The sequence below is a fragment of the Uranotaenia lowii genome, chromosome 2 (assembly GCF_029784155.1).
Source record: "Uranotaenia lowii strain MFRU-FL chromosome 2, ASM2978415v1, whole genome shotgun sequence".
Classification (NCBI taxonomy): domain Eukaryota; kingdom Metazoa; phylum Arthropoda; class Insecta; order Diptera; family Culicidae; genus Uranotaenia; species Uranotaenia lowii.
In genome coordinates this window covers 380,785,022-380,800,032 of record NC_073692.1, presented here as the reverse complement: position 1 = coordinate 380,800,032, position 15,011 = coordinate 380,785,022, and the positions used below count along the sequence as shown (strand labels likewise).

General features: G+C 39.0%; 1 protein-coding gene across 1 annotated transcript; it reads right to left on the bottom strand.

The window, feature by feature from the left end:
• Nucleotides 1–12,687: 12,687 nt before the first annotated feature.
• LOC129743230 (uncharacterized) lies at nucleotides 12,688–14,994 on the bottom strand. The gene has a single exon (XM_055735208.1). The coding sequence runs from the start codon at nucleotides 14,992–14,994 to the stop codon at nucleotides 12,688–12,690; it is 2,307 nt and encodes a 768-aa protein (XP_055591183.1).
• Between the last annotated feature and the right edge of the window lie 17 nt (nucleotides 14,995–15,011).

The window sequence follows — 15,011 nt, the reverse complement described above, 5'->3', positions numbered from 1 at the left end:
TCGATTACGCTATTCGGAAAGTCTCGCTTGATGGTCATTCCCAAGAAAGTCTTGACTTCCAGGAGATCCTTCATCTGGAATAGCCTTCCAAGCTCGGTCTTGATCCAGATAACCTCTGAAACGTCTTTTCCGGCAATCAGGATGTCATCCACGTACAGGATGAGGGTGAGTCCTCGCTTGCAGGATCGGTAAACGCAGCAGTCACTCTTCAACGGATAGAAACCAAGCTTTCTTATCTCGTCGTCGAATCGCTGGTTCCAAGCACGACCCGCTTGCTTCAAGCCGTACAGGCTTTTCTGCAATCGAACGACCTTCGATTTTCCCACGTCATCGTTTGGCAACTGCATGAAGATAACCTCTTCTAAATTTCCATTAAGGAATGCAGTTTTGACGTCCATTTGATGAACGACCATGTCGTATTCGTTCGCCAACGCCAAGACGGTCCGAACGCTCTCCATCTTGGCTACCGGTGCATAGGTTTCCCAGTAGTCCAATCCTGGTCTTTGGGAACACCCTTTCGCGACCAATCGAGCCTTGTAGCGACCATCGTCCTTCACGGTAAACACCCACTTGGACAGGATAGGTTTCCTATGACCCGGGGGCAAACTAACGGCTTCCCAAGTCTTGTTCTCCTTCAGGGCTGTCATCTCCTCGTCGATGGCGACCTTCCAGGAATCCCAATCGTCCCGGCGCTTCAGCTCAGTGATGTTCTGAGGTAGCTCCTCATCAACAACAGCGGCTACGTTAGCCACGTAGCGCTGTGTAGTTCCTCTTGTTCGCTGGCTTCGTCTCAGGGCCGGTTCAGGGGTGACGGAATCTTGGTCATCATCGTCATCGTCCGGAAATTCCTTGCTGCTCTCGTAGTCGCTCTCGCCGTGATCGTCAACAACCACACTGTTAACCACAGTGTGATCGGGATCAGCAGGCACATCGGCTAACCGCTCAGATGTGTTTTCTGTTGTTGGCACATCGGCTGACCGCTCGAATGTGTTTTCAGGTGCACGCACTTCGATGGGCTGCTCGGATGTAGGCTGTTGTTGAGGCTCATACACATCAGCTAACCGCTCAAATGTGATGGTCTCTGGTGGTTCTTCGACAGGCTTCTCAATGTCCTTTTCTGGCGCAGCACCGCCACGCACTGGCTCCAAAACGGTGATTTCGTCGAAGACCACGTTCCGGTGAATCTCGATGGATCGGCTCGAACCATTCCAAAGCCGATATCCGTTATTCGCGTAACCCACGAATACCAGACGTTTCGATTTCGGATCAAGCTTCTGCCGCTTTTCCTTGGGAACCTGTGCGTACGCTGGACAACCGAAAATGCGCAGGTTGCTCAGGTTTGGCCTCCGACCGTACCACATCTCGAAAGGAGTCTTGTTGACCACAAGACCTCTTGTTGGTGATCTGTTTGTGAGGTACGCAGCGCACAAAACAGCTTCGCCCCACATCGTCTTCGACAATCCGCTACCATGGATCATCGCTCTGGCCTTCTCCATCAGTGTACGATTCGCTCGCTCGCTGACTCCGTTCTGCTGCGGAGTATACGGGACCGTGAATATCATCTGAACTCCTTTCTCAGAACAATGTCTTTGAAACTCGTTACTAACGTATTCACGCCCGTTGTCGCATCGCAGCTTGCACAGCTTCTGACCGAAGTGTGCAGTTGCCATAGCCTCGAACTGCTTGAAGCGCTCGAACACCTCGCTCTTGTGCTTGAGCAGATAGACGGTCATGAAGTGGGTGTAGTCGTCAATGAACGTGACGAAATAACGGAATCCGTCAAACGTCGGCACCTCCATATACCCACACACATCCGAGTGCACAAGCTCTAATGGTCTACCCGACCTAGGCAGCTCGACGGTTTGAAATCTGTTGGCTGCTTGTCTACCTGCCATACAGCTTTCGCAGACAGCTTGTTTCTCCACCTTGGCTGGAATATGGCAGATACCCTCTACCATATTGTCACGGACCATTCGCTGCAACGCTCCAACGCCAAGATGTCCGAGTCGCATATGCCATTGTTCGACTGCTGGCTGACTTCCAAGCAGGGCTTTCCGCCTGGTTTTAGGGCTCCAAAACAAATCCAAGCAGTATAAGTCATTCAGGAGTTTTCCTTGGGCGAAAACCTCCCCTGAATACTCAAACTGGACTTGCTTTCCGAGAAAAGTAACCCTTTTCCCGTTCTCGGTGCACTTTCTGACCGAAAGTAGGTTTTCGTCGAGTTCTGGAATCACAAGTACATTGTACAGTATAATTGGAACAATGGACTTTCCAATTACACTGCTCAGATGCATTGTTCCTGTTCGCTTGGCTCTCAAACACTCGCCAGTCTTAGCTGTGTTGATGACATATGGCTCTTCCAGAGTCTTGACATCAACCAACAGGCTCTGATCTCGCACCATGTGTTGAGTGGCACCAGAATCTATGACAAATCGAACTTTACGTTGATTCTGGTGGCTGATAACCTCAGCTTGCGAGCGGTGGGACCTTCTAGCAGGCTGTTTTCTGGTAACCCCAGAAGAACAACCTCTCTTGGCCATCAACGCCGCTTCTCGATGATTTCGAGAAGCCTTAAGATTCAGCAGCATGGGGTGGTTAAAGTCGCTGGCAACTAACCATAGCCCAAACCACCTCCTCCAGGAGTCCAGAAATTGCTTCCAGCTGTGCTCGAGCATGCTAACAGCAGTGCAAAGCCAGAGCACGAGAGTAACCCTCTCGGCTAGCAGCTCCAACCAACTCCTCCAGGGTGTTCCTCCAGGTGGACCTTCGGACTTTCGCGCTGCCCGGTTGCGGATCCAGAGACTCCTCCCGGCCGTCGGACGTGAGCTCACGCATGCTAACCGCAGCGTGGCTCGTGACGGCATCGAGAGTAACCCTCTCGATCCGCGAACCTTCCCGGGCTCGACCGCTGGCGGCTCCTCCTGGCTGGCCTGGGACATCTCGCTGCCTGGTAGTTTTTCCGGCTGGTCCCTCTGGGCTGGGTCGTCTCGGCGCAGGCTGGTCCTTCTGGCTGGTGGCCCTCTTCTTGGTGGTCTTCTGGCTGCTGGCTGCTCCACTTGCTAACCGCAAGTTAAATACTTGAGAGTACCCCTCTCTAACTAACTCGAAAATTTCCAATCCAGACGTATCTGGGCCCATAACCTGTTGAAAACGCAGGTTTCAGTGGTGGAATAGAGTTATCTTTATTCATGTTTCGTCTATGAGGTCACTACATTACAACTATATTAATTAGCGATAGCTAATTGTCACTTCCACATCTTATATTCCCTAACCGGGAAAGTACTCATTTCTCAATGAGTACTTTGATATTCTTACCCAGAATATCTGGCAACACTGTTGTGTTACCACGAACCCAATTTGTGTTGTCTCGCTTGACCGTGTGATGATGTAAACATTTATACCGTGTTTACCATCATCAGCTGTCATCTTCAATCATCACCGCTATTGTTTCAATTGCGAATTGACTCAAAGCATGCGGAACCAAAACAAACTGTTTTGGTTTCGCCGACGGAGCGGCAGATTTCCTCTGCCGAAACTGTAAGTATCAACAGATAGCATTTCCTCCTTCTGGAATTCTGAGAATGATCATAACCTGTATCTTATGATAGCCTTTTGGTTTGTCTGATTATGAACTTACGTCTATGATGAATCAATTGCTTGATTGCTCAAAAATCCGGTGAATTTTTATTTCTTCATTAAACTGTTATAACCACTCAATAGTGTGTTTTTAGGAGAATCCTTTTATCATTTTATCATTATATCACATTACTAAATTTTCATATGATTATATAATCGAACATTTTCGATCGTATAAGTATTGTAGATATTTTTTTTTCGTCAACCCCAATACTTCAACGTGGTCTACGTGCTAAATGCATCCTGTTTTACGTAGACATTTCTTGCCTCAAGTGTGCCACCGATAAGGACAAATTTTATCTTATCGCAGAGACGAGCCCATCGATGGGCTAAAAACCGAATGAAACCAAAAATATGAATGAACGCACTCGGCATTCGATTCGAACCAGTAGCAATGCAATACTTTTATGGTAGCGTAGCCAGATTTGACAGTGTTTGCTTCTTATGTTATCGAATGTAAGAACAATCCATGGCGAATTTGAATTTTGAATCTTTCACTAATAAATATGTGATGTAACTTAGTTATGAAAAAAATGCAATAGAAATTTAACGATCCATGTACCATTTGAATTATTTAAAAAAAAACCCCATTCAATTGATAGATGGTATCGATGATTTATAAATATCATTTGTCTGACGTTTGATCGAACCTAGTATGGCAATGCACGTGATATCGTCTATTTCATCCAGTGAATTCATTCATTCATTCATTCTTTCATTCATTTCGCAAATATGAATGGGCGCACAAAAGTGTCCCATTTGTACACTGGTTCTTGAATGGTTGCAATTTCAAACTTATCTCGTCCGGCGTTGTAGTACCGAGATGCCTCCAGGTATCTTCTGCTGGTGAAGCGTTCCGTTTATTTTTATTTGATTTTATTGACAAGTGTTCTTTATTGTGTACAAACAATGAGATGGGTGCAATTGGCTCTATCCGTTTCAGAATTGTAATCTATTTATACAGTGAGCGAAATAAGAATAGCACCACTATGTGTTTTGCTTGTTAAAATATGAATGTTTGAAAAACACCAAAACTTTGTTCTATGAATTGTTTTGAATTGTTTAACAGATAAATCAAGCATAAGTTTACTTTTTTTGGACGTTGCAATTGGCGTTGAGGACCAAAACTATGGAAAAAGGGTGCGAAATAAGAATAGGACCACTTGTGTTTTTTCAACAAAAACAAGATTTTTTCTAAAAATTTACTGTGTAAAAGTGAATAATAATGCATCTACGAATTATCTGTAATACGAAATACAGTTATCTAGTATTTCAAGGAGTTTTATAGAATTTCAAAGATTTTCAAAGGTTTTAAAAAGGGGTTTTAAGAGATGCTCCTCTAGCGTTTAGGAATTTGATACTTGAGCTATAATACTTTATCAAACGGCTTTATTTCTTCATTATCATTCATAAGTATGATGCAAATTGACGAAACATAGAATTGATGCTGAATTTGAATTAAAAAACAGGCTTCAAATTCAAAAATACTTATGTTTTAAATAGTCAAACGCTATTTCTCTAATTTCAAGTCATAGATGGCAGCACTATATTGCAATTATACCGAATTGATGCCCATTTTCGAATATCTGGGATTAATTTAGGTGTGCTGGATGATTTTGGTCAAGAAATAAGTACTTGGTACCGTGTGACCACCTTAGAAATTCTAAGATCACAATATCAAAAAATAAGAATTTCATCAAGGACCCATAAAAGTGAATTTCTTGGACCAATAAACAGAATAATTTTGTACTTTCCGATGGAGCTTGATGAACCAGATAAGTAGCAGTATTATTGGTATGATTTGAAATTGAATCGGAAGTTAGATGAGCCGGAATTTTGGCGATGTTACATGCTTGTGCTGGTGTTTTTTTTTTGCAAATCCTGAAAAGATTTCTGCAGCGTGAACTCCAACAAAACTGTGTTGGAAAACTACCTCGAAATGATGAATATTGGCCTAAATAAACCTGAAAAATCAATATTGAGACTTAATTTGGTTTTAACGACAAGATAGTGCTGCCATCTATGACTTGAAACTGGAAAAAGTGAAGTTTATTGAAAAAAGTCTAAGTTTATGAATTCCAACCTGTTTTTTTCTGATTTAAAATAAACCGAAAATGTTTGATTTATTATTTCACGTCATTTTAATGAAGAAAGTGAGTAGTTTGGTAAAGAATTACAGCTCAAATATCAAATTCCTTAGTTCTAGAAGAGCATCTATTAAAACACCATTTTGAAACCTTTGAAAATCTTTGGAATTCTAGAAAACTCCTTAAAATGCAGTAAACTATTCAAATAATTCGTAGAAGCATTATTATTCACTTTAACACAGTAAATTTTTAGAAATAATCTTGTTTTTGTTGATAAACACAAGTGGTGCTATTCTTATTTCGCACCCTTTTTTCATAGTTTTGGTCCTCAACGCCAATTGCAACGTCCAAAAAAAGTAAACTTATGCTTGATTTATCCGTTAAACAATTCAAAACAATTTGTAGAAGAAAATTTTGGTGATTTTCAAACATTCATATTTTAACAAGCAAAACACATAGTGGTGCTATTCTTATTTCGCTCACTGTATGTGATAGGAGTGCTTGAAATACGACAAACTTTTTAGAGTTTTGAAGATAACATCCAAACCACTCATACCCTTTATCTTAAATAGTGTTCTGTTGTATTCGGGTTTTGTCGGAATTGAAATCTAGGCTTTTAGATTTAGATTTACAGACGAAACGTTAAAAGAGTATGAACAGTAATGAACCGTATAAACACCATTTAGGAGCAAATTTTGTTTTTCACTTTTATTTTCTCAATAGTTTTTTTTTTCAGATTCCAGTCAATCGTAGGGCAGTGATCGTTTTTTTTTTTATCTTTGTTATCTTTGTTTTACCACTTTGTTTCAGTCTTTTGCGAAATTTTCGTAAGGATCTACAGAATTAAAATGTTATCTCAAATACGATTTGGTAAGGGCCCGAATAGTTCCAATCGGTCTCGCTTAAGGACAATTTGGCGGATTCATCTCTTCTGGTACAATCTGGACTGTGTTGGATTTCCATCGTGTCTTTTATTAGTGAACTGATTCCAAATCCGGAAAAAACATTAGGGTGATCATGCTGGTCACCCGGAAGCGTTTTGTAATCAAACTTGCAATAGGTTTCGTCCTCGCTGATAACGCTTATCGATTTTCTATACAGCAGTTGACCATTTACGAGCTCTTGGCTTGACGGAAGCAGCTTGTTTTCGACTTGGTTTCGGCTTCTTCTGCTTCTTATATTTCTTTAGCCCCAATCTTACCTTGGCACTATGGACGGTGAGAGGATCCCCCTTTTTGGGCCACATCCCAAACTAAGGCAGTCTTCCTACTTGCTAAAGTACGCATGACTTTCCGGTCCAAAGTTTTGTCCACCGGACTCGGTTTCTGCCCAGATTTTTTTTGTCTACGAAGCTCCTTCCTCCATACTTTCGAATCGCATATCGGACCGTTCCGACGCGTACTTGTCCCATTTCCACTAACTGTAATAGTACACCATTTGTGCACGATATTTTTGTGCTTTTCCGGGAAGATGCTTCTCAATCTTATGAAAAGTGGGGCACACCTTATAGAACTTTGACAAAGGGAACTACCAGACCTAATCCAGCCTGATGATTTGATAAGCTTAGCATTCTATACTCTCGAATGGTTCGAATTTTAATCGAAACATCTGGCTTCCAAACATCGAAAACAGTGAATACGGAAAAAGTTTTGCTCCAAAAAAAAATCATTATATTTTTTCAGATGATTCAGCTTTCCTCTCTTCAGAAACCAAAATTCAAACTTCATTTAAGGTCTTGGCCTCAATTTCATTCGCAAAATACAAGAATGAAATTTAGTACATATGAAATTTTAGTACATAATTAACACACAACGTATTAAGGGGAAAGTTCGTGTTATCTGTAACATTTTAAGCTTAAAAAATACTACCAATTTGTTTTTAATGCTATGTTTGTCATGACAAGTATAAATTTTCCTAAAAATGCCCCTGATTTGCAAAAAATCACAATTTAGTACTTTCTTCACATCGATGTATGGTTTAAGACACTTTCAATAAAGTGTCATCTGTTGGTTTTTTCATTTTCAGTCTTTTGTTTGAATTTGTTTCTAAACTTTTTTTATTTTTCATCTTTTTGTCATTTTGAGTACTTTATAATTTTCAAATAAATATTTGTTTTTATTGTTGCAGTTTGTCACTATTTCAGAACATAAAAACGTATTTATGGTGTTTGTCTAAATAAATTTGGTTATATCGGTCCTGTTATATCGAAAACTTAAAGGTAATGTTGTTTCTAAAAACCGTTCGATTTTGGCCAAGTGCCAAGTGGTCTGTATTTTATGATCAGAAAAGGGGTAGGCTTAATAGCGGCACGTTATCCAAACAACCTATGGTTCTAAACCGGGAAAAAACAATTTTGATAAGGTTTTTGAAAATTAAGATTTGAAGCAGTGAAGTGATTTTAAATGAATTCGTCATAGTATTCGTCGAAGGATGGTTCGGAAAAGCGGCGACATAATTGGTGGGTCATATACATAACAAATTCTTAAATGTATTTAAAAAATATAAATGTATGTATACAATAATCAGTAGGAGAGAATGGGGATACTTGATCCCCTTTTCTTATTTTTATCATATCTTTTTAAAAAAATTAGCAACTCGTCGTCTTTTACATTTTCTGACAGCATGTAATTTCAAGTTTACATGTTTCAAAACTTGGAACGATAGATGAACCCGTAGATGAACTAGAAGCATTTTCGTGGAAGTAAAAAAATAGCAATTTTTTGATTTAAGGGAGACTTGATCGATTATTGAAGGAGACTTGATCGTTCATTCCGCGAGCCCTATAGTCCTTGGAAAAAATCAAACAAACTTTCAACAAAGAATGTCAGTTGACTATTTTGGTCATGTTTGTCAATGTCAATAGAAGAAAATTCCAAAACTATGACTCAACCCTAGTGTCATTGCATACTTTAAGGCGCTATTATCTGAATTTAAGAGATAATCAACTTGCTTAGCCCTTCTTCCTAGACTATTATTGTATAAATATCAGTTATTAGATAAATAATCGTTACCTTGTAATCAGCAATGGTCACGATCTATTTAGAAGCAAAATACCTTTTTGAACTCTAGGGATCAATTGAACCCATAATGAACATTTTAGAAAACTTTATCTGAAAAAAGCTGAGAATTTACCATTGATTTGAAAATATGGCATTATGAAGTTCATATTACACTCGAACGATTTATTTATTGGAATATATATTTTTGTTATCATTTTTTCATGTAAGGAAGATCTTCAAGTCGCATTTTGTGATTTTTTTCAAACAAAGTTCAATAACTAAAAAAATTATTTTGTTAAAAATTTTTTAGCTTAAAGCATACATATTTTGCTCCATTTAGCACATTTTTCTAGAACATTTGATCCATGTAAGTCATTCCTGTTTCGAGATATAGCTAAGGAATCAAGTATCCCCAGGGATCAAGTATCCTCATTCTTCCCTACCGTTTACAATTGTATAGAAACGGGAAGAACGCGCACTGTCACTTCGACTTTGTACTTCCATAACTTTTAACTCTGATGATACAAAAAATAGGCTCTCAATAGAATCGGCCGGTTTTCTGAAAAACGTCCTAGAAAATAATTTTTACACAAAAACATAAAAATTCGAGATAACAACGGGTTTTGACGTTTTATGCATACCTAAGTCATTTGGCATTTTTTCGATTTCCTTTGGGTTCCCCCTAAGGCGATTTTCGAAGGTAAAAACTCAAAACTTTGAGCGCTTTTAGGCACCCCTAAATCAAGTCCGATCGAACTGAAATTTAGCACCCTGCAGTTTTTTTTTGCCAATCGGATTTCAAAATTCGATCAGGAATTTTTCCCATACATTCATTGCCACCCTATTAACGTACATTATTACATTCCAAAAAAATGACCTGTGCAAAATTACCGTTCAATCGGACTTGATTTAGGAGTGCCTCAAAGCGCTCGAAGTTTCGGTTTTGGGCCGGAATCGGAAAAATCAATCTGGAGTTGAATAAAAAAAAATGTTGTAGAAAATCGCCTTAAGAATTTAAAATATAACGTAAGGGGGAGACCGAAAGAAATCCGGAAAATCGAAACTTCAATTTTTATGCAATATGATCTCTTCGAGGCCAGATGTTATCTCGAGAAAAAATTGTCAAAATCGACTGTGACTTAGCCAATTTTTGGAAATCCGGCGTTTTATATTTCAGAAAAATGAACTTCCTCAAGTTCTAGAAAGTAAATTTTTGACCAAATTTTTTTTAGATAACAACTGATTTCGACGTTTCATGCATTTCTGAATCATTTGGAGTCCAAATTAAAATTAAGATTTTCCTGATTTCCTAAGGTCCCAACTAACGTGATTTCTGAAATTCTTAAGTCGATTTAAAGAAAAAAATATCTGTGGGTTGAAACTACATTTTGAGCATTTTTAAATCTTTTGGCATCAAAATTAATATCTAGATTTTCCCGATTTCCTTTAGTTCACCCTTTGGAGAGGCTACATAATATAAATATGGACGGTTTGCGAAATTCGACAAGACTCATTAAGTTAAACTGTAACATAAAGAACGGAAATTAAAATTCAGAATATGGGAGTGGAAGAACCACAACTGTCGGAAATTGCAGAGCATCGTCAAAGCACCAAAGATGAGGACCAAAGATAAGAACTTCGAAACAATATCTTGTATCTCGAATTGGAATCTTTTCAAAATTAAGAAAGACAACTTTAATCCAGATTTTTTTTTAATTCCATGCTAACCATGATACTTAAATGTTCTCTTAAATGTTCAAACAATTAAAATAAGTGCAAAAATCAAACAATTAAACCGACCCAAAAAAATACATATTTTCGCTCTAGATTTTACTCCTTGAAAAACAATCGCTTTGAAGTTCTGAATCCCTTGACAAAATTTAACTTTTGAAATTAATTCTTATAACAGTTGAAAATATGAACCAAGAAAGTCAAAACTTAGCACACTTTATAGATATTTACAATTTAAAAAATGATAAAGAATTCACAACGATCCAAATATCCAAATCGATACAACGATAAAGAAATATGTCAATTTTATCATTTTTTGTCCTTTTTCTTAAATTTATCTTTATTTAATTTAAGTAAAAAGAGAGTTTTTTGTAATTTTTGTCATTTTTGTCATTTTTGTCATTTTTGTCATTTTTTCATTTTTGTCATTTTTGTCATTTTTGTCATTTTTGTCATTTTTGTCATTTTTGTCATTTTTGACATTTTTATCATTTTTGTCATTTTTGTCATTTTTGTCATTTTTGTCATTTTTGTCATTTTTGTCATTTTTGTCATTTTTGTCATTTTTGTCATTTTTGTCATTTTTGTCATTTTTGTCATTTTTGTCATTTTTGTCATTTTTGTCATTTTTGTCATTTTTGTCATTTTTGTCATTTTTGTCATTTTTGTCATTTTTGTCATTTTTGTCATTTTTGTCATTTTTGTCATTTCTGTCATTTTTGTCATTTTTGTCATGTTTGTCATTTTTGTCATTTTTGTCATTTTTGTCATTTTTGTCATTTTTGTCATTTTTGTCATTTTTGTCATTTTTGTCATTTTTGTCATTTTTGTCATTTTTGTCATTTTTGTCATTTTTGTCATTTTTGTCATTTTTGTCATTTTTGTCATTTTTGTCATTTTTGTCATTTTTGTCATTTTTGTCATTTTTGTCATTTTTGTCATTTTTGTCATTTTTGTCATTTTTGTCATTTTTGTCATTTTTGTCATTTTTGTCATTTTTGTCATTTTTGTCATTTTTGTCATTTTTGTCATTTTTGTCATTTTTGTCATTTTTGTCATTTTTGTCATTTTTGTCATTTTTGTCATTTTTGTCATTTTTGTCATTTTGGTCATTTTTGTCATTTTTGTCATTTTTGTCATTTTTGTCATTTTTGTCATTTTTGTCATTTTTGTCATTTTTTTCATTTTTGTAATTTTTGTCATTTTTGTCATTTTTGTCATTTTTGTCATTTTTGTCATTTTTGTCATTTTTGTCATTTTTGTCATTTTTGTCATTTTTGTCATTTTTGTCATTTTTGTCATTTTTGTCATTTTTGTCATTTTTGTCATTTTTGTCATTTTTGTCATTTTTGTCATTTTTGTCATTTTTGTCATTTTTGTCATTTTTGTCATTTTTGTCATTTTTGTCATTTTTGTCATTTTTGTCATTTTTGCCATTTTTGTCATTTTCGTCATTTTTGTCATTTTTGTCATTTTTGTCATTTTTGTCATTTTTGTCATTTTTGTCATTTTTGTCATTTTTGTCATTTTTGTCATTTTTGTCATTTTTGTCATTTTTGTCATTTTTGTCATTTTTGTCATTTTTGACATTTTTGTCAATCCTCAGAGCAGCGTTTATAGTATAGCAGCTTGAAGCTAAAGGATTATATTTTAGTTAGTTTTAAACTTTAGACATCATTTAATCAATTCTTACATTTAGTTTTCTTCTGCTCGGGCACTCACTCTAGCTTATGTGGATCGAGAAGGCTTTCTGCACTTTTTTAGTGTTGATTCCTTTAGTTAACAAATTTAGTATGTAGTTAGGCTAATAAATTGACAATTCAAATAGTGATTACTTACGGTACAATAGTTTTCTTTATGAATTTCTAGTTATTTGCTTCGATCAACGGACTTGCAATTACTGTTGCAGGTTAGCTTCAGTCGGGGTGACCTAGTTGGTATTAAATACAATTTTAGGAAACACTTCAGACACAAATCAGCCCCTCACTTACTATTTGCACTGTGCAACCAACTTTTTTATTAAATAAATCACTCCGGTACTACTAATCGGATAAAAAAATACTTTCGGAACTTAACAGTGATCAATATTTCTTCACTACGCAGGCTACGATGATAAACGTTTTTTGCCGGGCTTTTCTGTTTGTTTTTGTTTATGTTTTTTTCCCTCGTTCGTGATGGCCTATCTCGCGCACACTTTCTAACAAGGGCTGCCGAGTCGCGCAGTTTTTACACGCTCAACAGTCCCCCACCCGTAAACCTGGTCCGGATTCACTCTCTGGAGCCACCGGATCAGCGTTACCACCAGTATCAGAAGTTGCATGATGAGCGGCACTCTCTGGACCCACCGTCTGGACTCTGTCAGCAATCTCTAGTACCGCCAGATTCGCCGTTCCACGTCGGAAAACACCACCAGTTGTGCGTACCAAAGCTTGACGGACTCTTCCGTCACCAGAAACGATCGGCTCCTCGATGACTCCTCGAACCCATGCTTTGCGTCGACTGCCTTCGACCACGTATACGAGATCCCCTTTCTTTAGAGGATTTGTTTCGGAGAACCACTTGGACCGTTGGTTGACTGTCGGCACGTACTCTCTAATCCACCGCTTCCATAACTCGTCGGACAGCTGCTGCGATCTCTTGTAAGCATCCCGAAGTGCTTCCGCAGGATGCGTAGGTTGAATGACTTCATGCGGCTCGTTGGGATCTGAACCTCGCAGGATGACATTTGGACAAAGTGCAGCCATCACTGAGTCCGTGGTTACAAGAGTTAGGGGCCGGCTGTTGATCATGTCCTCAGTTTCAGCAAGCGTAGTAAGGAGGATTTCGTCGTTCAATCGACGCCCGTCGTCCAAAGCGGCCATGACTTGCTTCACCGAGCGCACCATCCTTTCCCACGCCCCTCCCATGTGGGGTGTTCCAGGAGGGATGAAGTGCCAACTCGTGATAGCAGTCGTAAATTCATCGGCACAAACAGAATCAATTTCTCGTACCCGTTGGATTATCTCCTTACTCGCACCTCGAAAGTTCGTCCCGTTGTCTGTAAAGTATTCGGAGGCTGGACCTCGGCGACTGATGAAACGGCGGATCGCCATGATGCATGATTGCGCGGTAAGACTGTGGACAACTTCCAAATGCACCGCTCTAACAACCATGCACGTGAACACCGCAACCCAGCGTTTTTCTCTGCGGCGGCCGACGACGACTTCAACAGGACCCAGGTAATCAATGCCCACGAAGTTAAATGGACGTTTAAATGGAGTTAATCTTTGTACAGGAAGTGCAGCCATTCGTGGATTCTTCGGCAGACATTTCCGGACCTTACACCACACGCAGCTTCGTTCGGTTCGTCTTATCAAATTGGTAAGACCGCTAATCAGAAAACGTTGCTTGATTTCATTCTTCACCGTCTCTCGAAATCCATGCCCAAACCTTTCATGGTATTGTTGAATTAAAAGATCCGTAACGTAGTGAGATCTTGGTAGAATTATTGGAAAGCGAAGATCGAAAGGGAGGAACTCTGCCTTTTCAGAACGACCTTCCATCCTCAACACACCATCGGTGTCGATCAAGGGCACAAGCTTGTAGAGAGGGCTGGACTTTTCTAGTGGAAACCAATTTTGAAAAGGTAATTCTGCATTCTTCTTCAATATCTTGATTTCGTCGCTGTACGACTCGCTCTGAGCCAACCTGAAGAGAGTATTTTCGGCACATCGATGCACGTCTTGCCGCAACGGAACCACTACAAAGGGAATTTCAACCTTGATGAGCTTTTTAAGCTTTGGAGTCGAAAGGACTGCTTCGATGGATTTGCCAGCGGCTCGGCGCCGGCAGTTGGAGATGAATCGGAAAATGCACGCCACGGTGCGAACTGCAACATTCCACTTCGAAAATCTAGTCACGTCGATAAAGCAACTTGGAAGCTCAACACCGTGAAAAAGGTGTATTGCCTTGATTTCCGTTCGTGTATTTGCAGCGGGAAGATTCTGTTGAGGCCATTCCGACGGCTGCTGGTACAGGAACTCCGGGCCACGAAACCATGAACCTTCGCTCGAAAGATCCGGAAGACGACCCCATTTGGTGAGCGAATCTGCTACATTTAGCTTGGTCGGAACGTAGCGCCAGTCTGTCAGCTTGGAGAGACTCAGAATTTCTCCGATACGGAAGCCGACGAACGGTTGATAACGACGTTGGTCGGATTGAATCCAGGAGAGAACGGTTCGAGAATCACTCCAGTAGAAGATTTGATGAATAGGAAGGGAATGGTTGCTCTTAACGGTGTGACTCAGGTGTGCTCCCAAGACTGCTGCTTTCAGTTCAAGCCGTGGAATGGAAAGAAGTTTTATCGGTGCTACTTTCGATCGAGCCATCACCAACGAACATTTTACAGTATTTTCAACACAAATCCGTAGATACGCGACGCTTCCGTACGCATTCTCCCCGGCATCACTGAAGATATGTAGCTGTATTTGGCCAAATCGGTCAGAAGGTGTCGATCCAAAGTTGCATCTTGGAATCCGAACACCCTCGACCAGAGAAAACATTGCGACCCACTGTCGCC